Source organism: Cadophora gregata (genome assembly GCF_030347475.1).
Source record: "Cadophora gregata isolate MNR1 chromosome Unknown scaffold_13, whole genome shotgun sequence".
In the NCBI taxonomy this organism is placed as follows: domain Eukaryota; kingdom Fungi; phylum Ascomycota; class Leotiomycetes; order Helotiales; family Ploettnerulaceae; genus Cadophora; species Cadophora gregata.
Genome location: NW_026695936.1, coordinates 1445220 through 1470538, shown reverse-complemented (window position 1 = coordinate 1470538; position 25319 = coordinate 1445220). Strand labels below are relative to the sequence as shown.

The 25319-nt window shown below is 48.6% G+C and overlaps 9 protein-coding genes across 9 annotated transcripts; 5 read left to right on the top strand and 4 right to left on the bottom strand.

The window, feature by feature from the left end:
• Positions 1 to 131: 131 nt before the first annotated feature.
• Positions 132 to 1988, bottom strand: ONS95_003956 (uncharacterized protein). The gene has a single exon (XM_058497291.1). The coding sequence runs from the start codon at positions 1871 to 1873 to the stop codon at positions 608 to 610; it is 1266 nt and encodes a 421-aa protein (XP_058353234.1). The 5' UTR covers positions 1874 to 1988; the 3' UTR covers positions 132 to 607.
• On the top strand, positions 1989 to 3725 carry SCL1 (Proteasome subunit YC7alpha/Y8 (protease yscE subunit 7)). The gene is made up of 3 exons (XM_058497290.1): positions 1989 to 2783; positions 2844 to 3056; positions 3119 to 3725. Exons 1-3 carry the CDS (start codon positions 2562 to 2564, stop codon positions 3503 to 3505), a joined length of 822 nt encoding a protein of 273 aa, XP_058353233.1. The 5' UTR covers positions 1989 to 2561; the 3' UTR covers positions 3506 to 3725.
• A 994-nt stretch (positions 3726 to 4719) lies between these two features.
• Positions 4720 to 5884, top strand: ONS95_003954 (uncharacterized protein; the record flags this gene model as incomplete). Its single annotated transcript, XM_058497289.1, has 6 exons — positions 4720 to 4732; positions 4826 to 4886; positions 5000 to 5043; positions 5158 to 5290; positions 5345 to 5510; positions 5756 to 5884. 6 exons carry the CDS (start codon positions 4720 to 4722, stop codon positions 5882 to 5884), a joined length of 546 nt encoding a protein of 181 aa, XP_058353232.1.
• Positions 5885 to 6236: 352 nt separating this feature from the next.
• Positions 6237 to 7015, bottom strand: ONS95_003953 (uncharacterized protein; the record flags this gene model as incomplete). Its single annotated transcript, XM_058497288.1, has 4 exons — positions 6237 to 6304; positions 6352 to 6415; positions 6517 to 6545; positions 6709 to 7015. The coding sequence occupies 4 exons, from the start codon at positions 7013 to 7015 to the stop codon at positions 6237 to 6239; spliced, it is 468 nt and encodes a 155-aa protein (XP_058353231.1).
• A 334-nt stretch (positions 7016 to 7349) lies between these two features.
• Positions 7350 to 9742, bottom strand: ONS95_003952 (uncharacterized protein). Its single transcript, XM_058497287.1, has 3 exons — positions 9632 to 9742; positions 8750 to 9541; positions 7350 to 8691 (listed from the first exon to the last, which is right to left on the bottom strand). The coding sequence occupies exons 2-3, from the start codon at positions 8855 to 8857 to the stop codon at positions 7555 to 7557; spliced, it is 1245 nt and encodes a 414-aa protein (XP_058353230.1). The 5' UTR covers positions 8858 to 9541; positions 9632 to 9742; the 3' UTR covers positions 7350 to 7554.
• A 919-nt stretch (positions 9743 to 10661) lies between these two features.
• On the top strand, positions 10662 to 12004 carry ONS95_003951 (uncharacterized protein; the record flags this gene model as incomplete). Its single annotated transcript, XM_058497286.1, has 5 exons — positions 10662 to 11011; positions 11059 to 11169; positions 11223 to 11700; positions 11747 to 11891; positions 11943 to 12004. 5 exons carry the CDS (start codon positions 10662 to 10664, stop codon positions 12002 to 12004), a joined length of 1146 nt encoding a protein of 381 aa, XP_058353229.1.
• Positions 12005 to 14012: 2008 nt separating this feature from the next.
• On the top strand, positions 14013 to 16373 carry ONS95_003950 (uncharacterized protein; the record flags this gene model as incomplete). The annotated part of the gene is made up of 1 exon (XM_058497285.1): positions 14013 to 16373. One exon carries the CDS (start codon positions 14013 to 14015, stop codon positions 16371 to 16373), a length of 2361 nt encoding a protein of 786 aa, XP_058353228.1.
• A 1820-nt stretch (positions 16374 to 18193) lies between these two features.
• On the top strand, positions 18194 to 18868 carry ONS95_003949 (uncharacterized protein; the record flags this gene model as incomplete). The annotated part of the gene is made up of 3 exons (XM_058497284.1): positions 18194 to 18255; positions 18321 to 18489; positions 18623 to 18868. 3 exons carry the CDS (start codon positions 18194 to 18196, stop codon positions 18866 to 18868), a joined length of 477 nt encoding a protein of 158 aa, XP_058353227.1.
• Positions 18869 to 22392: 3524 nt separating this feature from the next.
• ONS95_003948 (uncharacterized protein) lies at positions 22393 to 23052 on the bottom strand (the record flags this gene model as incomplete). The annotated part of the gene is made up of 1 exon (XM_058497283.1): positions 22393 to 23052. One exon carries the CDS (start codon positions 23050 to 23052, stop codon positions 22393 to 22395), a length of 660 nt encoding a protein of 219 aa, XP_058353226.1.
• Positions 23053 to 25319: the final 2267 nt, after the last annotated feature.

Genomic DNA, 25319 nt, shown 5'->3' with positions numbered 1-25319 from the left:
GGAATCTGCAAAGAAAGAGGAGATCTGGGTAGAGGGAGTGGCTGGCTTTTTGTTTGCCAGGCGGGGGTCAACTCCAGCTGCCTAGAGTGGCGCTGTGAATGCTGATCTAAAGCTGCGAGCTACAGATGCAAGTCGCGGTCAAAAACAGTAGCTATGCACAGCGCTGGAACAAGTTTGATAAGGACACTTTCGACCAGTTTTGGCATGTGGGAAAGCTGCGGATAATCAAGATGGTATTGTGAACGGGAATCGAAATGTCAATTCATTGGTCATAGTTGTCTCAAAACGCGCCTACGTCAGTTAGAGGCGTGAGCTGCATATGCGAGCTTTTGTTCACGAGGCACACTTTTCATAATCGGATATTGCTATTGTTGCCTTTCTTTGGCTCCAACTGATTGTGATATGCACTTGAAAGGGTATTTGATTTGTTATCGTGTTCCTTCCCCTCCGCTGGGTATTTTTGCCACGAAAAGCATCTGTCCAGCCTCCCAGGAGCTCTTGGCGACCCACCTAACGCTCCCCCTCCTACAGAGTGTCGTGAAAGCAACAACAGTTGCTCTAAGGCGATATGTTTGTTTATTGATATTCTAATCAGACAATGTAACGTCTATTCGCTTTCACTGTCCTCGCTGCTGTCGGAATCCGAATCATCACTATCTCCTTCTCCGGTATCGGACTCGGACGATGAACTGGACGAACTGGAAGAAGAAACCCCCTCCTGTTCATTCTGAGCTGTGGATTCGTCCGAGCTGCTATCTGAATCGCTACTCTCTGAGCTCGAGTCCGAGTCATCAATCGTAACGACCGTTCGCTGCTTTCTCTTCCTGGCCACTTTTTGCGGAGCTTCATCCTTCACTTCGAGACCTTCCTGAGGCGCATCGCCACCATTGATCTTTGCTGCAATTGTCCCACTTGGCTCTGGTGTTGATGCTAATATAGCAAGAATCTTTTCGGTCCTCATCCTCTTCGCGACTCTTCCTTCCATTGCTTTGTCTGAAAGGCCAAGTAAGATGCCCTCCTCATATCCCATCTCCTCGGGTGCATTCGCTGCCGTCATTGTCGCGACATACTCCTCCATAGCAATATCATACTCTCTTTGTCTCTTTTCCGGATGTACCATGCTTTCTGGAAACCCTCCTGGGCCAACGTCGTTGTCCTTGACCTTGAACTCGATGGCGGTATCCCTTAATCTCGTGCGTACTCCTCCTTGAAGGCCTTTGACGTATTCGTAGAGAAAATGTACGTGGTCTGAAGGAAGAATGCCGATATTGAAGGCGTGTTTGAGTAGATGGTTTTGATGGTTCTTGTTGAATTTCCAAGAGTCTCGGGATTCGCAGTATTGCCTGAGGTATTGGAGGAATGGGCGAGAAGATGGCGTAGGCTGTTTGACAATCTTTGAAGGTTTTTTTGTTTTTGTGGTTCTTTCCTTCTCCTGTGCTGGTTTCACCCTTTTAACTCTTCGTTCTTTTTCGTCAAGTTTCGTGTCTATCTCTACTTCAACTCGTGGTGGCTCTGGAGTATCAAACGCTAGATTTGAATTTCCGAAAGTAAAAGCAGGATCCTGTGCTTGCTGTTCTGCTTTCCAGGAGTTGAACAGTTGCTTTATGCTATCACCGTCCTCATACTTTGTCTCTGGCGTGAACGTGACAGACTTCTTTCGCAGAAGTTGAGGGGTGAATGGTTCTCGAGAAGACTCGATTGAGGGCTCAGAGTTCTTCTTCGACTTCTTGGAGGGTGTGTTGTCTTCTGCAGTGGTTCTCTTCCTCTTGACTGTCTCGTCCACGGGCGGGGAATCAACAAAGGGAGAGTCTTGAGCGGATTTCAACTTGAGACCTAACCGTCTCCAGGCGGGAATGTGGGTGGCAGACGGCATTATTAAGACCAGCGAATGCTTTTTGTCGGTACTGCGAGACTTTGTATCTTTAAGCCAACGCAGGGTAATTCCTGCGCGGCATCAGGAAAAATAAAACTCTCTTATCTGTTATCGTATTAACAGTGGGTACCCAAAAGCAGCGCCCATCGGAACATCTGGACAGCACTCCTACTTAATCTTCTTCAGTTGATGGTTTTAAACATTCTGATTTCAAAGTGGGCATTCAGTCCCAATATGCCATCTTAAAGCCATTTTTTCTCTGCTTGGTGAACCTTCTATCAATGATGGCAATCAATGTTGACAACCCTTCCGGGGCCGCTTTTGAAGGCTGGCAAAGTCACGTGACTCATGAACGCAGGCGGCAGGCAGGCAAGGTGTCGCGCGTCTGGGAGCTTGAGCTCCTCGAACGAGAGCTCATCCTACACGCTCGCATTCCATCTACATCAACACCAACGACTCCGCACAGTTACTGCCACTTCTCTCGGTCAAGCCGAAAGCTAGAGAAGTTCTCCAACCGCACCACACCTTCATACCCTCGATCGGTCAAGATGTCGGGTACGTTGACATTCTAGCCTCCAGCCGCTTGAAAGGACCATAGCTAACTAGAAACTGCAAACAGGCAGTGCAGGTTACGATAGACACATTACGATCTTCTCAGATCAGGGAAGACTGTACCAAGTTGGTATGCATGAGTACTGAGATTTTTGGCCCTCAACAACGACTGTGTCCTGTTCAGCTTCTACAGTCCTTGAGCCCCCTTTGGACCTGGACCTCAGCGTCGCATCAGAAGTGCCATGCTGATATTATGGGGATAGAATATGCTTTCAAAGCCATCACAGCTGCGAATATCATGTCGATTGGTGTCAGAGGGAAGGATTGTGCAGTTGTCCTGTCACAAAAGAAGGTTCCAGTAAGTATACACAGGGGCGGTTCTATTTTGGGTACAATGTTGATATATGGATGACATCAGGACAAGCTCATCGATCCCTCGTCCGTCTCTCATATCTTCCAACTGTCACCCTCAGTGGGCTGTGTCATGACCGGATCTATCGCCGATGCAAGAGCCTCTGTCCAAAGAGCCATTGGCGAAGCCGCCGAGTTCAGATACAAGTTTGGATACGAAATGCCCTGCGATGCCTTAGCCAAACGTATCGCCAACATCAGCCAGGTCTATACTCAAAGGGTAAGCTGACTTAATCGGTCCGCTCAGCACTGTATCGGATTCTTTGACTTACAGGAACATAGGCTTACATGCGTCCGTATGGCGTTGCTACAACATTGATCTCATTGGATTCCGAGTTAGGCCCGCAACTGTACAAGTGCGACCCGGCGGGATACTATACCGGCTACAAGGGTACTGCGTCAGGTCCCAAACAGCAAGAGGCGTTCAATCATCTAGAGAAGAAGCTCAAGAACAAGGATTGTGCAGACGGCAGCTGGGAAGAGGTAGTGGAGCTCGCCATTACCACCTTGAGCACGGTCCTCAGCGTGGATTTCAAGAAGGGCGAATTGGAGATCGGAATCGTGGGTGGACCGAGACAGGATGGGAAGGAAGGTACCGACCCGGGATTTAGAGCTCTGACAGAAGAGGAGATCGACGAGAGACTGCAAGCAATCGCGGAGAAGGATTGAGTTTCGACATGACGATGATGATATCCAGGAAAGCAATTTAGCGTTCGGCGTCACCGACAGACCGCTGGTTTTCAAACGGCTCTTTGCTACTCTCAATTGCAATACCGTGTATTAGAACAGAAGAAGCATTGGCGTGAAGCCACATCTCTTCCACGTTGTGTCATTAGTCTCATCACATTTGGGGAAACCAAAGGCGAAATGGCCTTTTCTCATTGGCGGTATATCCTTGGGATCGGACACCAACACAGCCTTCATGTGGCTTGACCTGAAGTGAACATGCAGTGATTCATTCTGACCGGATGCAGGAGATGCAGCCTTACCGCAGGAGTGCAAACCATACAGAGCGCAAGAGTAGCGCCAGAACCGCGTGCAGAGCAAGTATTGACGACACTACCCAGGGCTGTCTCCCAGGAGGAGCCAGAATCGATGGCTTCTGCTGCCACGCGATTGCTAGGAAAGCAGAAAGACGCACCGATTCGAACCTTGTATGGCGCAGTCAACGGTGCCTATGCCCGATTTGACTGCCCTGCAGCTCAGCTGTCCACAAGCGAAGGTCTAGCGGTCGCAGCCAGGGCCCTGGACACTGTAATTGGTTCCAGTCTGCGCTGGACGGCCACGCTGGGCCTACGCTTTTGTGGTGCCGTGGCTTGCTGAGGTTCCATCTCGTTGGGTGCTTCGTCGCTGAGCTTCTCACGCGAGACCAAGCGTCCTTGGCACCCTGCCATAATGAATAGAGCAAGGAGCCTCCTCAACCCCTCCCTCTCTCGTCTCTACCAACTTTCGTTGCAACCACCTTCGTCATGCAGCACAAGATGAAAGTGCACCTCTAGTTACAGCTCGGTAGGGTTCTCTGTAGCTTTGAGCTCGCAAGTGTCGAGTTGAAAATAGCCCCCATTGCGTGGGGCTTCTCCAGCAGTTCCTGACAGCGGCTCCAATCGATCAGATGGCACGCTTGCAATGGCTGAACAAATTGTGGATAGCTAGCAACAGTAAAGTGCCGATAGGGGTGAGTCCTCTTTCAAGATGCACGATACTCTGTTCCTGCGTATCTTCATATATCTCCGTGTGGCCAACTCTTCCCGCCATCTCAGACATCTCAACGGCGATCTACCAGCTATCCACTCTTCCACACCTCTTTTCATTCGTTTCCTAGCATCGATATTATCTCTTTCCCTATAGTCCTCATCTTCCATACCCAATCACGCTCTTTCGAAATGGCGGACGGATGTGAGTTTGGATATTGCTTTCTTTCTCGTACTTTCTTCCGGTCTCTCTCATGGTGGAGAATGTAACTGTTTCAAATGCTAATCAATTCAACAGTAAACGACCAAAGGACTGCTCGGGTAGCAGATCTCCTGTCTGATTTTCGCACCCTTCAATAGTACGTTGCTCGGGTGGTTGACACTTCTTTCGAGATGTCTCTGGAAAACCCTATACTCAAAATCTTCTCAAGACAACCATGAAAGTGCAAGCACTGATCTGATAATTATCCAGCTATATCGCTGCTGCACCTCTCGACCCTGAAGATCCGGACGACTGTAAGTGTCGATACTTTCCTTTCTTGAATGTCTCAAAATCTTCTGGGTGCAAGTTCGACCCCTTCCCTAATCGTTTCCCTGATGTAGGAAATGCTAAATTCTCGACTACTTAAGACTACACAGAAGGATATGCTGCTTTAAGGCAATGTTCGATTGATGGCCAACACATTTTGAACTGTGCGGCAGAGACGCGAGTTCCCAGAGTACGAGGTGGTCCTGAAGAGCAGGCAAAGGCCGAGCTACAGCAGTATGTTCAATAGAAAAGTCTGCCCGATGTTTTCCTGCTGATTGATCATGGCAGGGTTATGCTTGACGCATACGCCCGTCGTCACGAGGCGCAAAAGATCTATCTCAGACAGGGTGCGGCTCAGCGCTGGATCGGTTGGCGGGATCAAGTTCTTCAAGGAGAACGTCCACATACTGGCCATACGGACCAATTAGCAGCCTGTGACGCGCAATTACGAGTTGTAAGTAGTCGAAACGGGTTTTACCCACTACGTTCTCTCGTTACAGGTCAGCTTGGCAAGAATCCTTGGGTCCCAGAGGCAAGATCTCTCGGATCGGCTCCTGCGATTCAGCATGGCTTGAAAAGTCTCTTGGCGCTCTTCAAGCAATGAAAGCTGTATATTCTGAACGCAACTTTATTAAGCGAGCTCTACTTACCTTGTGGGAGTTCAATGAGAGGGTACGTGTGCTGACTTGGTGAAAATAGGAACTCGCAGCGATCACAGACGATTCCATTTATTCGGACATGCGGTCGTCAGACTATCAGATGGGTCGATGGACACTTGAAGATCCCAGCCTTCGACACATCCAAAGATGGGTCAGAGCCAGGCGCTAGGCATTACATCCAATTTGAGGGTGCAGTGGGCCATGGGTTAGATGGTAATGGGCTATGAATCGGGCAGGAACAAGGAATTCTAGTAATACTGCATTTGCACGGAGCAACGGGATATCGCACAAGCGTTACATTTTGGGTTTAAAACAGCGGGCATTGGCATATGAAGGCGCTTATATTCTTTCGCGGTGCAGGATGCCAGCAAATTCTGTTTCGTAATAAAAGAGAGCATTGCCAGGCGCACATGTTTTGGAGAAAGGATATCGCGAGAGACGCAAAGTCGTCTCGAGGTTTCATAGAATATACGAGTTTGATACCCAGATGGAAAATTACATCATTACACAACACCAATTCTTCACTTCGTCTTACTCTGGACACAAAGACCAATCCCCGCTAGGGAGAGGGCCATCCCGATCCACGTGTCTTCGCTGAGGTCAGCCGATGCTCTGAATACTTTTGGACAATCTTACCTCGGCTGATGACTTTCCTGTCAACATACCAATCACCCAGGACCGTAAACAGAAACGCCAACGACTTCGACAGAGTTAGTACTATTGACGATCTCCGTCCCCAAGCATTGGTATCAGAATCGAAAGCCTAGATTTTGGGAAGGAACCAGGAAAGAAATTACTTACGTTAGTGATTGGGACAGTCAAGCTCAATTCTAGAAACCGATTAGCGCAAGCCTCAAAGTCTCCGCCCACGCCAGATAGGAACAATCTCCTACTAAGTAACGTCCACTGAAGTCATCTCTATCGAACCTACGTCCAATGGCAAACGTGACTAAGTAAAGCAAGAGCTGGAACACAATCAAGTTCTGAACTTACCAGCCTTCCCGATCAACAAGAAAAACCAAATGCTTCCCGTCAGGTTGATTACCAACGGTATCGCATACCGGGGGTTCCTCAGGAGATCCACCACTCCAAAGAACGCTCCGTAGACTTTGGATTTGAGCCAACTGTTTTTCACAGCTGGAGAGTCGAGGATGGAGTGAGCAGGCGGGGAGTGCGTGCGTGCTGCGGCTCGTATGAACGGTGTTGTAAAACCCCATGCTACGCCCACCAGGATAAAAGCGAATATATACCGGAAGATGTGGTCTGCATCGGTAGGTATAGGTTCTGGGGTGTCTAACATTGTGTTGTGATGTGTCGAGATAATTATGGGTGATGGCTTGCGAGAGTGACCACAGTCGGTATTGAAGGACGAGCTCATAGATTCGTCAGAGGCCCGTAGCGCGACATGTGATTTCAGGGGCTAGGTGCCTATGGAGCCGAAGTGGGTCTGTGCCCCCTTCGGCTTTCTGGCGTTTGTTTTCTTTTGGCTCGGGTAATTCAGTTCTGCAGTGGAATGTCCCAGGACATTGTAACACAGCTAAATCTCATTTCCAGACTTGAGTAGAGGTACTATGAACGCAATGCTAGCAGAGAGAGCCATTTAGTTGCCTACAACCAACGACAAGTTTCGAATGGAGCAATTTTGGCTTGTTAATCTATGTTTCTATCTCTATCTCTATTTTTATTTCTATTCTATTTCTGTGCTAATCTTACGACTACCAACTTGTATTATGTCTATTGATTGAATGCCACTCGAACAGCTTTCTTAAAATACCTTTACAGTAGAGAGTGTGCTCATCTCTACCTCTGGTACGTCTTCCGCATCTCCAACACCGATTATCACAGTTCCATATTTTCAAGACCAACCCTCACGGCAGTCTTCAACACTTCCAATGGCCACTTCATCGCCCACTTCCACTCATCTCCTACCAAATTTGCCATTCCCAAGACCTCAAACTCAGCAGACCCCTCGAGCCACCAAGACTCGTCTACATATTTAAACAAGGCGTAAAATCTAGACAAAATGGCAATTGCCAGCGGGTCGCATTCCTCCAGATATCCCACAAAATCTCTTGAGATTCCATGCGTAAGCCAGGTGAGACGGCGCTGTATCCAGCGCATCTCCTCGTGATATCCAATGCCGTCCTTGAGCCCAGCAAGGTATTCCAAAGTGGCGTCAAACATAGCTTTTTTCTCAGCTGGAATTGAAAGTGAAATCGATGAGTCCCAGCATAAGAGAAGTTTGTCGGAAGGGAACTCTATTCCATGAGAGTTTACGTGTGGGGCAGATGTTTCGATGGGTCTGGGTATTGATTCACCTCTCAATTCGGGTCTTATATCAACCCACTTCTTGGCGCTAGACCCCACAATGACCTGATAGGTGCGATAAAATATCTCCTTGGTCCCTCTTTGCAGATGCAGAAATTCAAGCGGCAAAGTATAGGGTGGTGGGTTATTTCCCAAGCATCGGTGTCTGAGTCGGGCATTCAGTCCGAGAAGAATGGATGATGTGAAGACTGCAAGTGCATTGTCGCCGTTGATATTCGACAGCTCGTTTCTGTAGCCCGATAATGACTCGTCGATGTACTGAAACGTAGCTGTCTGCAATGAGACGTCATTTGGGTTGTCTGTCAGGAGATGGAGAGCAGCGAGTGCAAGTACAGCGGAGTAAACGTATGGATGATCGAAAGCAACGATTGGGATCTCCACTACCCACATCTCTCGTCCGGCTTCTTCTTCGGCCAAGGGCATCGCGTGACAGGTAGACGTTGAGTAGTGATGAAAGAGTCTCAATTCCATAGCTCTTGAAGTATTTTGGGATTGGAAGCTGGCAATTGAATCGTTTATTGATGCTGGAGATACGGCTGAAGAAGGTGTTCGTGCTAGAGGTGGGGAGAGAACCTCAAATTCGCATTCTTCTCCTGGATTTGGAAATCTCTTGACGCACTGCCCACAAACGGGTCTACTTTCATCACACTGCATTCATTCAGTGAATCGTTAGACACGTAAGTAAGGGAGGATAATTTTTACTGACCTTTATTTTCCGTGCCTTGCACACCTTACAGCCAAGTCTGCTTTTCCTGTGTGGTCGCTGGGTTCTTTGAGGCTCCCCAGACGTGGTCTCCCATGGTAACGGCAACATTGAGAAGCAGAGCTGTCAATACACAATTCTTGCTGTCTGCGTCAACTGAATACAAGGCTGTCGAACAGAGTTTTTGGTCACCTCGTTGGATCTGAGGGCGATTGCGGAAAGATTGATTTGGCTGAATTGAGCATTTTAACGAAGGCAGATCAATCCAATATATGAAGCCAGAAATTCGACTCATTAAGAACTTCGATAACGGTGCCAGGACTACTCAGCTAATTCGCTGAATGGTGGGGCTGACAGGCAGGCAGTGCCAGAAGAAGACTGACAAATACCTGCACGATGACAAAATTTAAGCATAGTTCGGAAAAGCTAGCGAGAACATCTCCCATGAGACTGGATCGCAGAACTCGCACAAAAGCAATAATCACATAGAATCCTCGTGTGGCTGGTGTATACCTGAGCCTTCGCAATCAGCTTTGTAACCGACCTTCCAATGCTCGACATCCAGGCGAAATTTGGCCCATTGTCAAATATCGCTTCGCTGGTGCCTGAAATGCCACACAGCCTTCGCTGATACATTTTCCTCCGTTATCAGATTACTTCGGTCCGTTTCTTTCCACGATCGTAAGAAGTACATTCTAGGATCGGAAAGGCCGTTGTTGAAAAGACGCACTGACTGCGATTTGTTGGAAAGGGTCGACAGGTGGCAAGATCGTGGCAAGAGCATGGTCGCCAGGTCTACGGGTTCGAGTCAACAAAGCAAAGGAACAGCTTGACTGAAAAGATTCGCATTCTCGCTTGAGAAGATAGCATAAGCAAGTGACGTACCGAGTATGTTACGTTTGCAGCATGGCTTTTTTTATGACAAGGACAATCCAGCGGCCTGCCCTCTATTGCGACTTCTGAAAGCAACTGATCTGCAAAGTCATGCAATCTATGAATATTGTGTGATCGAGGTGGTTTTGTAACTTTCTCTATATCAGCTCCTAGCCGAGAGACTTTGAAATTGATTCAAGACTCCAGGGTAGTTTCCACGAGACATCGCAGTCGTTGAATGTAGTTTGTCTTCGGTACCAAATAGGGGTCCAATTTTGTCGTGGTCTTTCTTTTCAGTTCCGTCGCTGTGGGGACGTGAAATACCGAAGAAGTGAAGATTTTTTTATCAAAACAATAGCTCGAACAGCTCCAAATGTGCCTTTCGATGCAAGTTGCGCTTCGGAGTGGGTTTCTTTTCACGTGGCGAGCGGCGTCAGCTCATGTTTATCCTTGATTTTGAGTCTTTGACCAGCTTCACGATTGCCCCTGCAATTGAGAGTCTCGGATCCGGATTCAATCAGCCTCACCAGATGAGCACATCCCATATTTCCTGGATATCATCTGCCCCCAACAATTGGGACCCGGGCGAGTGGTGTCATGTCTGCATGGGAGTTTTTGTCAGCATGCAACATAAGTGGCCCAGACATTGGCTGTTGAAAGCAAGAGCTACAGCCCAATAGCAATGTGTCCTTCCAAAGGGAACGATGGCAAATAACCTCTGTCTCAATCTGCACCTCAAATCGACACTGCAGGTACTCGATGCAACTCGTGTGCAGGGGGGCTAGCTACCCGAGAAACCGACCTGGTCAGCCTCAAGTCTAGGCCATTTTTTGACCATCGTAAGCCTCAACTGGGAATGAAATGAGAGCTTCGGATCTCGCATTGATGCAGTGACGACTCCATGGCGGACAAATTGATGTGATTTTGGTGTTGATGGTGATTTTTCAATCGTATAAATACTAGAACATGGCATAGGTGGAGTGACCACGACCACCTCATCACCGTCCTCCGCCGCTCTTTAACTTCATTATCATCACACATCATGAAGGTTTCATCGGTCTCCTCGATCACATTTCTTCTCCCCGGGGTGTTTTCTTTTAGCACTTCCTCGGACTCAGCCACTCGCACATGCCAAGACTACATGATCCAAGTTAATGCTACTTCTCAGGTGTTGGTACCCAGCTATCCTCGCTTCGAAAACGACTTCGATGTTGTTGATTTCGTGAACAACCTTCTTAGTCGAGACTCGAGATCATCGTTCATTCCCTTCTCTGGGGCGAAGAACGTCACTGGATCGTACGAGATCGCCGCAACTATTTGCAGTCCTTGTAAAAGTACTCAAAAAGAGAAAACGCTCTTGCTTGCTTCGCACGGCCTTGGTTATGATCGGAGGTATGTTCACTGAGCGAGCTCTAGAGCTGCTACTAACGTGCTATAAGGTATTGGGATTCTGGTTTGGAGTCTGCAAATTACAGTTTTGTAGACTTCGCCGTAGCCCAGGGTTATTCGGTATTCTTCTATGACCGACTTGGCACAGGGAAATCTTCCAAGTATGATAGTTTCCTGACCAAAAATACGCAAAGCTAATGATCGATGCGAATAGAGTCTCTGGCTATGATGTGCCTCAGTCCACCGCTCAACTTGCGATTTTGCAACAATTGAGCTCTCTCGTTCGAGCTGGAAACTACACTGGCTCATTCGGAGCACCCTCCAAACTTGTCCATGTTGGGCACTCATATGGATCTCTCATCTCCAACGGTCTTATTGCAACTACACCTGGACTCTCAGACGGCGCGATTCTCACTGGAATAGCGTATACACCAAATTCGGCAACTTTCCTTAAAGCATGGGGATTTCGCATTGCAGCACTGCAAGCACCTGGAAAATGGCCTGGCCGGGATAACAACTATATTACTGGCGTGGATGCAGCTGGAAATGCGGCAGCATTTTTCCATGGGAACAGCTTCAGCAAAGAAATGGCGTGGTACGCGGAATCTATCAAACAGCCTGTCGCTTCTGCCGAAATCCTCACCTTCACTTTGCTCCAGCAAAGAGCTCCTAAGTTTACAAAACCGCTGATGGTATGTACATCTCACTTGCCATAGCCACCTTTTTAATGGTCATTAGCTCCTAGCTGGTGAATTTGACTCCGCTTTCTGCGATGGTAACTGTACGGGTGTGCTTGCACCACCTGTTTTGTCGGAGTACTTTCCCAACGTGACGGATTTCCAAGCCGTTGTACATCCCGCTGTTGGCCATGGAATCAATCTGAGTACGTATTTCATCTGAGCTTGCTAGAATGCAGAAAATTGACTCGTTTTAGGCTATAATGCGACAGGAGCATACGCGGTCATGCTTGATTATTTGAAGAAACATGGATTGTGAAAGAGAATCTTTCAAACGCACGAAATTGTTGCAATTAGAACATGAGTTACCTTAACGAACGATTCGAAACCTCCTCGAATAGTGTAAATCTGCAGAAATGATGCAATTAGAAGTTTTTGTTGTAGAAAAAAAAAAGATAATTTCTCCGATTCATAGGTTTTCCTTGTTTCCGTTTCGCTTGCATCACGCTGTATGAGAAACTTTCCCATTCAGCTCAGTAAGGATCATTTGAGCCACTCTTGGAGGCACAGCAAACCCAATCCCCGCCTACCAAGTCGTTCTGATTGACCAGTTCATGTAAGAGCCCACATGTTTTGCTGCGCACGAGGAGGCAGAGAGGCTCAGTCTAGGCCGCCAAGTAAGCATCACGAGAAGCTTGCGTGGACGCGTACCTCCTAAGAACAAAGGATTTGAATTTGTAAAAGAAAGCTTGAGCGAGTAAAGGTCATGGCTTTGTTGACTCTCTCCTTGTTCGTAACTTGTTACAAGACTTTCGTCAAGGTCCAAAGAGACCCTCACGAGCGTTAAATCAAGGTGAAGAATTATTGTAGTTGAATTGTGAGGTTTGCCTCATACGAGACAACGCAACGCTCAAAGTTTCCACTGATCTGCAAGATTTACTTCAGGGATCTTGGAGAGCACGTTTGTAGAACATGCCAAGATAAATTGCCCGTACAGTCGTCGTCGCCATCAACTGATGACGACCGCTTTCATCCCCTGGCCCCTGACTCGCTTGACGACCGCATAGCAACCAACCCAAACCAACACGCGGGCTAATTGGCCGTTCCTGAAAGCTGCGGGAGCAGGCAGGGCAAGATTTATGGACGCTTGCATCGATCCTAGCCTACTCTTACCCAGTGGAAAAGAAGTAAAATCTAAAACTGTTGGAATACTGTAAATCTATAGATAATAATGTGGAATTATGCACTGGGGAGGATGGTTCTTTGAGAGAGTTAGGGTCGCGAAAATACCTATCCCAGCCCCAGCCACCGACCGACCCGACCTGGCCTCCAAATTCCTGCCTCCTCGATTTATTTCTCATACTACTGCCCTGCGCGCACCATTCTGTAAACCTGCATCCGCATCTGGACCTCTTCTTTGCATCTCTTCCACCTCCCTACAGCTTCTTCATGCATTGTTGATGTGCACATAATTTTCAATCTTTTGATTCATTCCCGCCATGCTAGACTAGAGCCTCGCTATTCAGCCTCGTAAACACGAGCCAAAACAAAGTCGGACGTCAGCCGAGCTTTCTGCCTCGCAACAACACCATTCACGACCAAGCAAAAATGGCGAGCAAACCGAAGGTCAATGGCCTCAACGGCGCCCATACAGCGGGAATATTCTCTGATATGACCGTGGACGGTCCCGAGATTGGAACACTTGTGCTTATTGTTGACCGTGCGAAGAACTTGCCCAACCGGAAGACCATTGGCAAGCAGGATCCATATTGTGCCGCCAGACTTGGGAAGGAGGCAAAGAAGACAGATACCGATCGTAGGGGAGGTCAAACGCCACGTTGGTAAGTTTATTCGTGCCAGCACTGCCTATTTGCTAATAACTGTATAGGGACCAAGAGCTCCGATATACCGTTCACGACTCCCCCGACTACTACCAGTTGAAAGTATCGGTTTTCAATGATGACAAGAAGACAGACTTGATTGGAGAGACATGGGTCGACCTGAAAGAAGTTGTCATCCCTGGCGGCGGGCAGAACGATCTGTGGCATAATTTGAGTTGCAAGGGCAAATATGCGGGAGAAATCAGGATCGAGATCACATACTACGACTCGCGACCGAAGCAGGAGAAGCCAGAGAAGGTCAGACAAGCTGCCACGAACGGTATAGATGATGGGAGCAGGGACTCTCTTAAAGGACCTAGACAACCCAGAGTTGCAGTAAAAAGAAGACCTCTGCCATCCGACCCTATTACTGGGGCACCAGCTTCGCCTGTCGCAGTTCCAGACCATGCCCAAACTCCACCTCGAGGCTATCCGCCATCGCCTAATATGACACCGGATCATATACAAATGCCTCCAAGAGGCTACCAGAACACGCCCGGAGGCATTCCAGACCATGTTCATACACCGCCAAGAGGATACCAGACACCACCAACTGCGATCCCTGAGCATGTACATACGCCTCAGCGAGGCTATCAGTCGCCCAACTATATACCAAACCAATCGCCTCTCCAGACTATGGAATATGCCACAGCACCAGGAAACTACTCTCCGTCTCAGGGCTATGATGATGGCTCCATTTCAAACATGAATGGGTACGGCCAGTCTCCAGGAAACTTCACAGCCGCTTCACCATCACAAATACCGCCAAACGATCATTACGAGACCTATGATGCAGCTTCTAGGAGTGAATACTCTCACAGTAACTCAGCCGAGCATTACCGAGGAGATGAAGATCACAGTGTCCCTCGAGATATGTTTAACCCTCGCCAACAGCAAAGTCCTTATGAACTCCCTCAGCCGGACGACTTTGGTTCCCCTCCAAGTCCTGGCGGGCCTCCTCCGCCTCCACCAGCACACAGAACCAGGGCTGGGAGTGGTCATGTCAGTCCGCACCCATTAGAGTCTCAAGGAAGCTATGGATTTTCTCAAGATAATCGGTCCCCAAATCCATATGGCACTCCAACTCACGAAGGCCATCGCCACTCTGTACCATCTCCATCACACAGCAACTCGTACCAAGCGTACAGTCCTGAAAAGACGCAGGAGCAGTTTCGGCGATCGGCAAATGGCGGTTATCAACAGTCTCCTCCTCGTCATCAGTCTTATGATTCAAGGTATAATGGGGACTATGGTTCAATGCAGCCGACAGTGGAAGATGCACCACCCTCTCCTGGCGGAAACTACTCTGGGCTCAGACACGGATCGCGAGTTTCGCAATACGATGAAAAGCGATACGATCAAGTCCCCTCACCAGCACCTCTGAATTTGAGTGGCCGAGGTAGTTCTGCGTCGGGGAGGAATAGCAAGTCGAACGCACCCACACCAACTCATCAGTATTCGAGCAGCTCCATCGGATATACGAACGAGAATTCTCAGAATTCTCTTCGTGGCCGATCACAACCAGACATGTCGGTCTCATCCCGAACATATTACAATCCAATGCAGCAACAGGATCACCATCGGCGCCAGAGTGAGGATCCGATGGGTAGTGCTACAAGTTATCAACGACCAAGAGGGCAGTCAGAAGACCAGGCTGGAGCTTCGTTTGCCTATCAGCGGCAGCGAGGACAATCCGAGGATCAAATGGGGATGTCTAACTATTCACTTCCTCCTGTGCCAGCGACATTGGTTCCTGGCATGGATCCTATGATTGCACAAGAGATATCAGAAAGAATCTATGATGAGAAGCGAGCGAGTTACAACCAGGTTACGGGCAGTTCGGCTCGAGGGAGATACCACGATTCGCCCCAGCATCAACAGAACAAGCCCAAGCTTTTGTCTTATCAGGAAAACGATGCTGCGTTCCTACCAGCCGCTGCCACATACGATGATCGCCAAAGTCGATTTTCCACGGCAACGGTCCCAATAGTCAAGCCTAGAGCCATCTCTCCCGATCCTCGGCCTATGAGGAAATCTGTCAGTCCCTCACCACGACCATCCGATGACACGAGAAGGTTGTCGGGTATCCCTTTCGGGCCGGATTCTTACAATGCCCTGAACCCAAGTCTGGCTGGCTCGGCTTCTACTCCATCACTTAGTGCGGCATACGACACGAAGGTCGTTGACCCTGATGCAAAGATTATCACACATGACGGGCGGGAGATTGATCCAAGTGATCACATCCCCGAATCAAACTACGCGCCCCTGCTAGAATCAAAGGGTCCGAAGTACGCTTCGCAACTTCCAGATCGAAACTACAGACCACGACCGAGTGGCCTTCAAACAGTTTCGGCCACTGGCCGCCGACAATTGAGACAGGCTGGCAGACCTCAGTCAATGGCAACTTCATCGCCTATCTACATGACCAATACCCCGCCTCATGATCCAGCAACCCCTACTGGCCGTAATCGTCTTCAGAAGAAGGCAAACCGAATGTCGGGTCATCCAGTACAAGGTTCAAGTCCATTGGCTCCTATTACTCCGTATCAGGACAATACTTATGCTCAACGAAGTCTTCCAAGATCTCATTCGACCGATTTTCAATCGAATGAGAACTATGCGCCTAATTATGGAGGAAGTCCTGGATACAGAGGTACTACAGGTCCTCCACCCATTCCTGCAAAGGTACCAATGAGTATGAGTGGACCCCCGCCACCACAACCTAGTGGTGGGGACGCCTGGGCTCTTCTAGAAGAGATGAAAAGCATCGATCTGGGACATGGTCGCGCCAGACGTCGGGGCTATTAATCTTTTGTAAAAACGTTCGATGACGGCATGTCATTCATGTTTGTGTACAACTACCTCTTTTTTATGTTATAGAATCTAGGCTTTCTGGGTAGACGTCTTCGGCTTTAATACTTTGGTAGGAAGGTTTGGGCAACGGTGGGTCACTGAGGATTTTCTTGCAGGTAAAGCTTGAAAACTGGTTCATATGGCTTGCATGGTTAATTGGCGTTTTGGACTTGATGAGATGGTCGGGAACTATATTGGGTTGGTAGAAGGAAGTTGCGGGTGCAATCTTCTGTGTAATGAGTAAATGTCAAATGCCGAACTTTTCAAAAATCCTTCGCTTCACCACTTCCATCGCTCATTTCAAAGTCATGTTGCGTCACTCATAGAGTCAATATATTCCGCTTGTGCGAACCTGTTTTTGCTGCTATGGGGCAGAATTTCTCAAATTCGAAGGTATGCACAGATACTTTCTGGGATATCTTCGAGCGGCCTCGCAAGATCGGCCTTGATGATGATAGCTTCTGACTAACCAGATTCAGCCCCATGCTCCGCTACAAGAGACAGAAGAACTTTTCCCTTAACTGTGGCCCGTTCTCCCGGAGAACAAATGAGACCTTCGAGGTCTGAATTATCATAAATAATGCCGCTGCTCCAGCTCGGTGAATATTTTAATACCGATCTGCTGTCCCGATAATCCGTCAAGTCTAGCCACAGACATGGTGCAATGATTATGGGTCTAAAAGACCAAGCCAAACCTATTCCCCGCACCGTTTGCCCCGCAGTTCTCCAATGATATTTACTTTGCCAAGCATGTCTCCTGAGTCCGTGGTGTTCTCACCCTTGCTCCTCTCTGCTACTTGTAATCTTACCTTGGGTCTGTTTGTTGAATAGCAACACTGCTTGTAACAGACGCATCTTTAGTGGGCAATAACCGGACCCATTGAAAGTTTCCATCATTATGACTTCTCGAGTAGAGCAGAAAACATTATTCGCCTGCCTCTTTCAGACCCTTTTCATACCTCGGCAAAGACACCATTTCGAGCCTCAGCCGAGTCAGCTTGAGCTCGCTTAGCTATTTCATGGGCAGGGTCAGAAAAATGAGACGAAGCAGCCCCAGCCGCCCCAGAGAAATGCCATGGGTCTACTCCATTGTTCCGACCCGGGATTAGGAAGCGTTGAGATATTGGGAGCCCAAGTTGAGTCTTAGACCTTTCTAGTCAAGAATTTTTGGGGCATGTTTACTTTGCCGTCGGTTCTGACAGTGGAAGAGTATGATCAGAAGTGTCCCAAGTTAGTACTGTTAGACATCAAACCAAACAAAGATTGTAGCTCAATTTTATTCTAGAGCATCACAGATAAGATGAACTTGCATGGATTTGCTTAACGTCTTAACCTCAATATAGGAGCATCGGGGTTCAGACGGATTTGGTCGTTCAACCCTGCTCCCTTGGCGCGTCATTACCCACCTCAAGGAGGAGCTGTTTGGCATCGCTCCTGGCTGTCTTCTACTAGATTGCTTGGAGATCTTTAGATTACACGCTTTACTTCGTTCCGGACCTACTGAACATTCCGTAATGGACCCCTTCCGACAGCGCATAGATGATCCCTATGGGATGGACGTGCTTGGAATGGCAAGGTACACCTGTTTAGTCTTGGGAGGGGGGGGGGGGGGGGGGGGTTTCCAAGATTTGGGCAAGCGGCGTGCCCAAGGTCTCATTAATGCTTGAGGATTTTTCTCTTAAATAGCTCCTATCCCTGGGTTGCCTCTCGTTTGAGGGAGATATAGATCAAGTATCCTGTCACTCGTCCAAGAATTGCTGTACACTATCGCCAAAATGCAGCCTAACCAGATTCTTGCAGTCTTAGCCGGGACTTACTCATTACTGAACACTTCTGCGTGGGTGACTAAAGATCTGTAAACCCCATTTTACTGGTTCTAGTTTCTAATCGGTTGTTACACAGGTGGCTAAATGAAGTCCCAGTACCAGACGCTGTTTATGGTTCTGCACCAGTTGGCATCTTAACTTACAGCAAGTCCGGCTACATGTCTGCTACAATCACCTCAACAGATGCCGAGGATAGACCAGCAAATTTGACATTTCCTTTTAGAGATGGTCAGTCAGACGCCGATGTAAGTAGAATCCTACATCTCTACCTCAGACACCTCAAAAGTTCATGACCTAGCAACATGCCATGGCATTTTGAGACATTGCGAGGGTTTTATTTCTTCATGATGCAAGAATTCATTGCTAACGATTATGAAGTGGGCTCTTGTCGGAAGGCACAGCATCGGTTATGCTGGACCACTTCAGATCAGCACTGCTATCCCAGCAACACGGACTCACGGCCAAGTCATCCACGGCCCATTGACAGTTGCGAACGTGCCTTCCATGGCTGGAGCGAGCCATGTCCGTAACTACACACTTTTCGATAACGGAAAGACCCTGCTCATCGCTTCGCAAAGAGATGCAAGCAACAGAGGAGAGTTATGGTGGAGGCGGCTGGATTAGGACGCCTCCCACTGGCGATGATTGGCGAGGATTTCTTGTAAATATTTTGATAGTGGATGTGAAGGAGGAGACACATGCCAGAACAGGACATTCAGCAAATTCATGAAGTTCGCTTTTCCCGCTTGACGAAACTTGCAAGTTCTGGAGTTATTAAATCCAATGCACCTTGATCTTAGTCCCAATTTACACAACCTTCGTCTTTTTACCAAGCACATAATTAGCAGTTTCCTAGGAGGTCAAGTTTGTAGTATTGGGAAAGGTCTCATCGAGCAGCTTGCATTTCTTGCATCCAGCATTGGCAGCACCGTTGTCTTCGGCACACCAGACCAGCCGGATAGGTTTAGCGAAGCGCCATCAGGACTCCATGGGCAGACACGCTCCTTTCAAATCTTCGCAACACCACTTCATTCCCGGCTCCTTTCTCATTCTTATATCTTTATTTCGCCGAGGTGACTTTGACTTGAGGATGATCATGGCTCTCGCCACCTCTGGGCCTCCACAGGTTATCGTGCAGATTTCTTTAGGTCGTAATGCTTTCTCAGATTGGCTGCTTTGGCAGCCTCTTGCAAGCATAACTCGCATGGGCCGAAGACTCTACCTAGATCCTAACTCGAATCGCTAAGTCACACGCCATCTGTTCCGGAGACACACTGGTGGCTAGAATGTATATCTAAACTTTATCCTGCATCCTTCTGACCTGGCTCGCAGACACTAGGTAAAGAGGCTGTGATAGAAGCAGGTCAAAGGAACCAACAGCCACCGGGTCCTTTCCCAATCGAGCAGCTAAACCTACATTTGGGAAACCAGGCATCAAGAATCACAAAGTTGTTGAATCTCCAGTATTTGCCAATGATGTTTTGGTCGCATGTTTCATCACCCTGCTGGGCCGTTCGCTGTACCCCGATTCGGTCGAAAATGGATTGCATAGAGGACTGGGAGCTTTGCTCTACAGTACAGCGTTCAAACTATATTAAGCAAGTCCTTTCTATTTCGACATTTATGAGAGCTCTTCTGGAAGGAGGACGAGAGCGGACTTCATTTCTCGGATTACATATATACCCTGGAGAGCCCAGAAAGATGAGTGAGGACCAATACCACCCGGCCACAGCTGCAAAATGAAGCTTTGCGCTAGCTACGATGTATTCAATTTCGACGCAGACGACTATGGTGAGATTGAGAAGTCTGAACTTTAGAGAGAATGGCAGACTGGTTTTAGACCAGGGGCAGTCGATGTTTGGGAAAGTTCAAGACTGGCACTGTGTCATTCCTCCCGGACCTGACAGCCTTCGTGGAAATATTCCATCTGTAAGTCTTGAGGCTACAGAAGATAAGCGGTGATTATCATGTACAGTGTACACACAAACATTTCGATCTCTATGGATCTCTCGAACTTGTGGTGTTGAAGTGTAGTGGTCGACCACCTGAGGCGAATCTTTATCGTGTGCCCGATTCTATAAAATGTCCTCTAGGAATTGTTATATTGTGGCTTCTCCCTTTCCACTTCTAACGTCCGGCAAAGAGCTTCTCAAGAGCTGGGTCTTCTATTTTTGGTCATCAGGGGACTCTTTCTCACGCTTGCCTGCAGCGAAACCAGTGTTGGTGTGCCAGCTTGCGTGCCTCGACCTCAATGTCGACCAACCCAAATCCTAATCATTACAAGCATTTCTCAAATCATTGTTATCTATTTGTAGTTACACAAATATTGGGATTCCACGTAGCCACTGGCTCAATACTGCAAATAAGTAGGAATATCTCAGACAAAGAGAACAGAGTCGTTGGCATCATGGACAAATGCAATAGGCGACAGGAAGGTGCAGACCGTTGGGAAGCATTCTGAGGGATACCTTCAGCTCAACAATACTGAAAATCCAGGTCTTGGACACGATCAAAGAATGAGCGACGCACAAGCAACCGCTTATTTTTATTCCGGGGTTGGTTTGGACTGCGAAATCGGCTCCCAAGCGAGACAAACACAACAAACGAGGCTTGAGACAGAACCGAGCAAGCTTTCTTCCAGGAAGGCATTTGGCCAACTCTAAATCAGCTGACGAAGCTTGGAATCGGCAATTTGAGGCAGGCATTGACTAGGATGTATAGTGATCATATAAATGAGAGTGTTACCGAGTCTATTTCCGAGATCCAACGAAAGCTCGAAAGATGCCATTTGAAATTGGGCCAACTCGGCAGCCCTCGGGGCATGCTACGAGAGCAACGAGACTGTATGATTGCACGAGTGTCTGAGTTTACCAGGCTATCAACAGATGTTGTAGAAGGAAATTACCACCATCTGCCTATCGACATATCAGCGAGAGTTCGCGGAAACGTACAGAATTCGCTTGAAGACTTCATAGTCAAAATGGACGCAGGTGTCAGAGCGTCGTCCCCATCAATGAGGCAAGTATTGACATTGCGAGATGAGAATACATGGCGAGAGTCGATGCTTGACATATCAACACATAGGAGCATCCACGAAGTCATACGCGATAGTCGAGGCAGGGAATTCCATGGGCAAATTCAAGCCGAATGTGCCTCAAGTTCTCCGGACATCCTATGCTGACCTGTGGGGCTCAGGAGCAGTCTAATTGATCCAGACTGTGGTTGAAGACCTAGGAGGCTCGATCGAAGTGTTTCTTGGAAGAAGCAACTGAGGACTAAAGAGCTTCAGAGCAACGCGAAACCGTGGCTTCAGGATGAGCTGTTAGGGGCAGAAACTGACGCAGCAACTAAAGAACTGGCAAATGGCTCGAAGACTAGACCAATATTTGGACTCTTGTTCCGCGACATGATCGTCTGAGAGCCTCTCTGAAATGACGCCATGACTGAAATGGCAACATAAATTGCAGTAACTGCAGGAAGTAGAACAGATTAAGCAGCTACTGTATCGCACTTAAAGACTGATATCAAAGTGTGGCTATTGAACAACCCGGAAGTGGACAGCGTCCTACGACCTGGCATGTACCTAGAAGTATGAGGTTGCTAGTAAGTACAATCCTGTCCTTCACTTCCCAGTCCGCTTTCTTCTTCAAGAATCTTTTTCTCAATGACCTTCTACTAACAAAAGCTTCTCAGTGGCAAGGTTCATCGACCACGTTGGACCCCAGATTGTTGAGAGACAGCTCCTTGGCAATAGCAGTCCTCTTCGCATGTTCACTCCGTCATGCGTTTTGACCATGGCAGAGGAAGACACCGAGAAGCTGCAAAGGATTGCCGATAACAATTTTGAGAGAACTGTGGAAAGAGAGGACTTAAGCCAGGAGATTGCTACTCTCAATGAGGCGCTGATTGAGGTACGGCGCCATGATATTCTTCGCCCTTCTGCAGCAAGTAGGACATCTGGTGCACAAAGCCTGTGAGCTGAGATGAGCGGACCTCCAACTTAGTTGCTGAGCGAGTCGTAAGATTTGTGCAAGTCTATTTTATCTAGTACATGTAGCTGTAGTCTTTCAAAGCCAATACCACTCAAGAAGTCTGCGCCGAAACTCTTCTTTCTCAACAACTTTCAACCTCGCCCCTCCCTGTAAACATCACTTCTTCCCCAACGGACTCAGCAACCAACTCAGCTCCTCCGCCTTCTCCCCTCCCACAAGCTCAGCCAAGCCCTCCGGTGCCAGAAAATCATGATCCACAAACTCAAACCCCGGCACCACCGTCTCACTGATCAACAAGCCCTCACTCTCCTCTCCACCCTCCACATCCGGCAGCAGAAAACTCGCCTTGAACTTCCCCCCTTCAACAATCCACTGCAGCCTCTCCCCTCTCTCAACATTCCCTCCAACCACAAAACTCTCCACTCTCTTCTCCTCCCCTTCTTTCCCCTCGTCCGCGTGGATAATCACGTACCGACCCCGTCCGCGGTGCAGCGTGTGCACTGTGCGTGCTGAGTTACGGTGGAAACCGCCTTGGGGTCCGGAGGGTGTGAGGAGGTAGAAGATAGTTGTTGAGAGGGAGCGTGTAGAGGGGTCGAAGCCTGGGCGGGTGGGTACGAGACCGGATGTTGTGGATGAGGGTTTGGATGGGAAGGGGGAGGGGATGGTGAGTGGGGAGCGGTCGGTTTCGATGTAGTAGCCGCCTTCTATGTGGGGGACCATGTTGAGGCTTTTGATGAGAGTGGTGAGAGAGGGAGGTTCTTCTGCTGGGGTGCTGAGGGGGTTGCGTGGTGGGAAGGAGGGCTTCAGAGGTGACATTTTGGAGGGGAAGATGGGCTTTGGGGGATAGATAGAGGGATAGAGACAGAATTCGAGATAGTCTGAGGTCTGTAGGTAAGGAATGGTAGGTAGAGACAGGGCTGAAGTTCTTGACTGTGAAACGAAGTCAGAAGTGATACAATCCCGTTAAGCTCGCTGACACGTCGTCGTCAGAAATGGATGGATCCATTGATAAGCAGATGGCAAACAGATAAGCACTTGAAAGATCCTGTCAGCAATAGTGGGGTGACGATGCTGATGAGCTGGAACATTTCTATTGACTTGGGAACTTCATATAAACAAATAGAGAGATGAAGAAGAACGAATGCGCAAGCTTTGTGGAGGATTTGGTTGGACGAGGGACGTGATGCAAGATATATAAATCCACAATCCATGACATGAATTGTGTACTTGATGCTGTGAGACCAAAAAAATGTCGTTGAGTAACATTGGATCTCCTGTCAGCAGCTCTTTATTTTTCAAAGTGTTTGAAGCTCAAAGATTTGGAAGGAAGCCGGAATGAGCAGACTACTGCTGTGTAGCCACGGAATCCTTAAGCTATTTGGAGTGCTAGGTAGAAAGCGGACAGACCCATCACGAAACCGAATTCATCTGAAAAATGTGGTTGTCATAGACCATCAAAGATAGGATGAGGTGGTACTTCCTGCTTTTAAAGCAACAAGAATAAAGGGAAGGATGAGAAGGTAAGGAAAAGCCGTGCAGGAAGTTATTACCTGATAGAACGAGACCTTGCCCTCTCGTGCCCTGGCCTGCCCGTGATCTGCCCTTAAGGAAACCTTCCACCCGGATTGCCGGCGACCCACTAAAACTCATAGGATGAGGTGACGATCATGGATCCCGTCGCCCAGTCGCCCAGCCTCCCGTCACCTCCCAATACTCCAGGTCCCAGTATTACCAAGTACTGTAGCAGAAACCAGCAGGCCATGCATTTCTATTCCTACAGGACTCAAATCAGTCCAGCCATGTCCATGTCCATGTCCATGTCCATTCCGATTCCGACAACCCGTAGCCGATGCTCTGCTTCGGCAACGGCTGCCCGTCACAGCTTCCAAGCCGGCGATCAGCGAACAAGAGGAATCTTCCTCAAAAAGGGCCGAGAAGGTCTGCATCCAAGCCCCCAGAAGACGAAGACGGGAGGGGAGGGCTTGTGGAGGGCCTCGAGGGCGGAGAATGATGAGGGACGAGGCCTGGAGGCTTGGAGCTTGGGCGTGCTTTCCCCGCTGCGGGGCGGAAAGGTAGGAATGCCGCATGAGGTGGGCGTGGGCGTGGGCGTGGGCAAGTACTTTCGTACCTAAGCTGGAGCTTGCATGCGGGTGAGCGAGCGAGCGAGGAGGGGAGGCGGAGGGGGAGGGCAGTTCATCGCATCATCCATGGCAGTGCAGTGCAGTATTGCAGAAATCCTCCTGCGTCTACTGTACTGTAGCTGCTTGAGGACGTGCAAAAGTCCCGTTCACCGAGAGTTTAATGTTATGTACTGTGCTGGCTCTGCCTATTTCATTTCATTCGGAGATATCTAGGTTCAGAACATTCATACCTGGATGGAGCAGCATTTCGCCTCCCTGACTTCCAATCTCTTCGACCCCGCGGCAATGGCAATGGCAATGGCAATGGCAGTGGCAGTGGCAACAGCAAACAACACGACCCTTCCCAACGACTGTCATACAGTCAGTCAGTACTCTATCAGTCTATCCATCAGCCACGGATGGGAAAGCTGGGAACACTGTACTGTACTGTACGGTACGGTAGGCGTTCCTGAACTTGGAATGGACCGTCCAATTGCCATGCCAGCCTGGGCTGACCGACTAACTCAATACAGTACCTTAGCCCTGCAAGTGACCTGGACCAGCACAGATACAGTATGGGCAAGTTTAGCCAGCCCGACCCTCGCCAACCCCAGTCTCCAGAAAGAAGGCTCGGAAGGCGCTGTCATCCTTGGATTGGAAGACCTGCGTCATCCAAGCTTGACGTCCAGACTTTTTTTTTTGGTCGCTGATCATGGCGGGGAAGACTGCCTGGCCTGCCTCGCCTGCCCATGGAGTGAGGATTGGGTTTAGTAGGTAGGCAAGACTAGGTAGGCAAGACTAGGTAGGTAGGTAGGTAGGTAGGTACCTTAGGAAGCTGTCGGTCCGAATTATTGGAATATCATTAAAGGGTCCTGGTCCTCGATTTCCCTTTACGTTTTTTTTTCTTCTTCTTCTCCATTCTTACTTCTCTCCATCAGACCGTACAGAACAATGGTTGGCATC

What these genes read in the sequence shown, in the direction of transcription:
- ONS95_003956 (XM_058497291.1), bottom strand. Translation starts at nt 1,873, where the DNA reads ATGCCGTCTGCCACCCACATTCCCGCCTGGAGACGGTTAGGTCTCAAG.
- SCL1 (XM_058497290.1), top strand. Translation starts at nt 2,562, where the DNA reads ATGAGTACTGAGATTTTTGGCCCTCAACAACGACTGTGTCCTGTTCAG. An exon ending in TGTCACAAAAGAAGGTTCCA is followed by an intron (nt 2,784 to 2,843) that starts GTAAGTATACAC and finishes GGATGACATCAG; the next exon opens with GACAAGCTCATCGATCCCTC. An exon ending in GCCAGGTCTATACTCAAAGG is followed by an intron (nt 3,057 to 3,118) that starts GTAAGCTGACTT and finishes ACAGGAACATAG; the next exon opens with GCTTACATGCGTCCGTATGG.
- ONS95_003952 (XM_058497287.1), bottom strand. Translation starts at nt 8,857, where the DNA reads ATGTTGCCGTTACCATGGGAGACCACGTCTGGGGAGCCTCAAAGAACC. An exon ending in GCAAGGCACGGAAAATAAAG is followed by an intron (nt 8,692 to 8,749) that starts GTCAGTAAAAAT and finishes GAATGAATGCAG; the next exon opens with TGTGATGAAAGTAGACCCGT.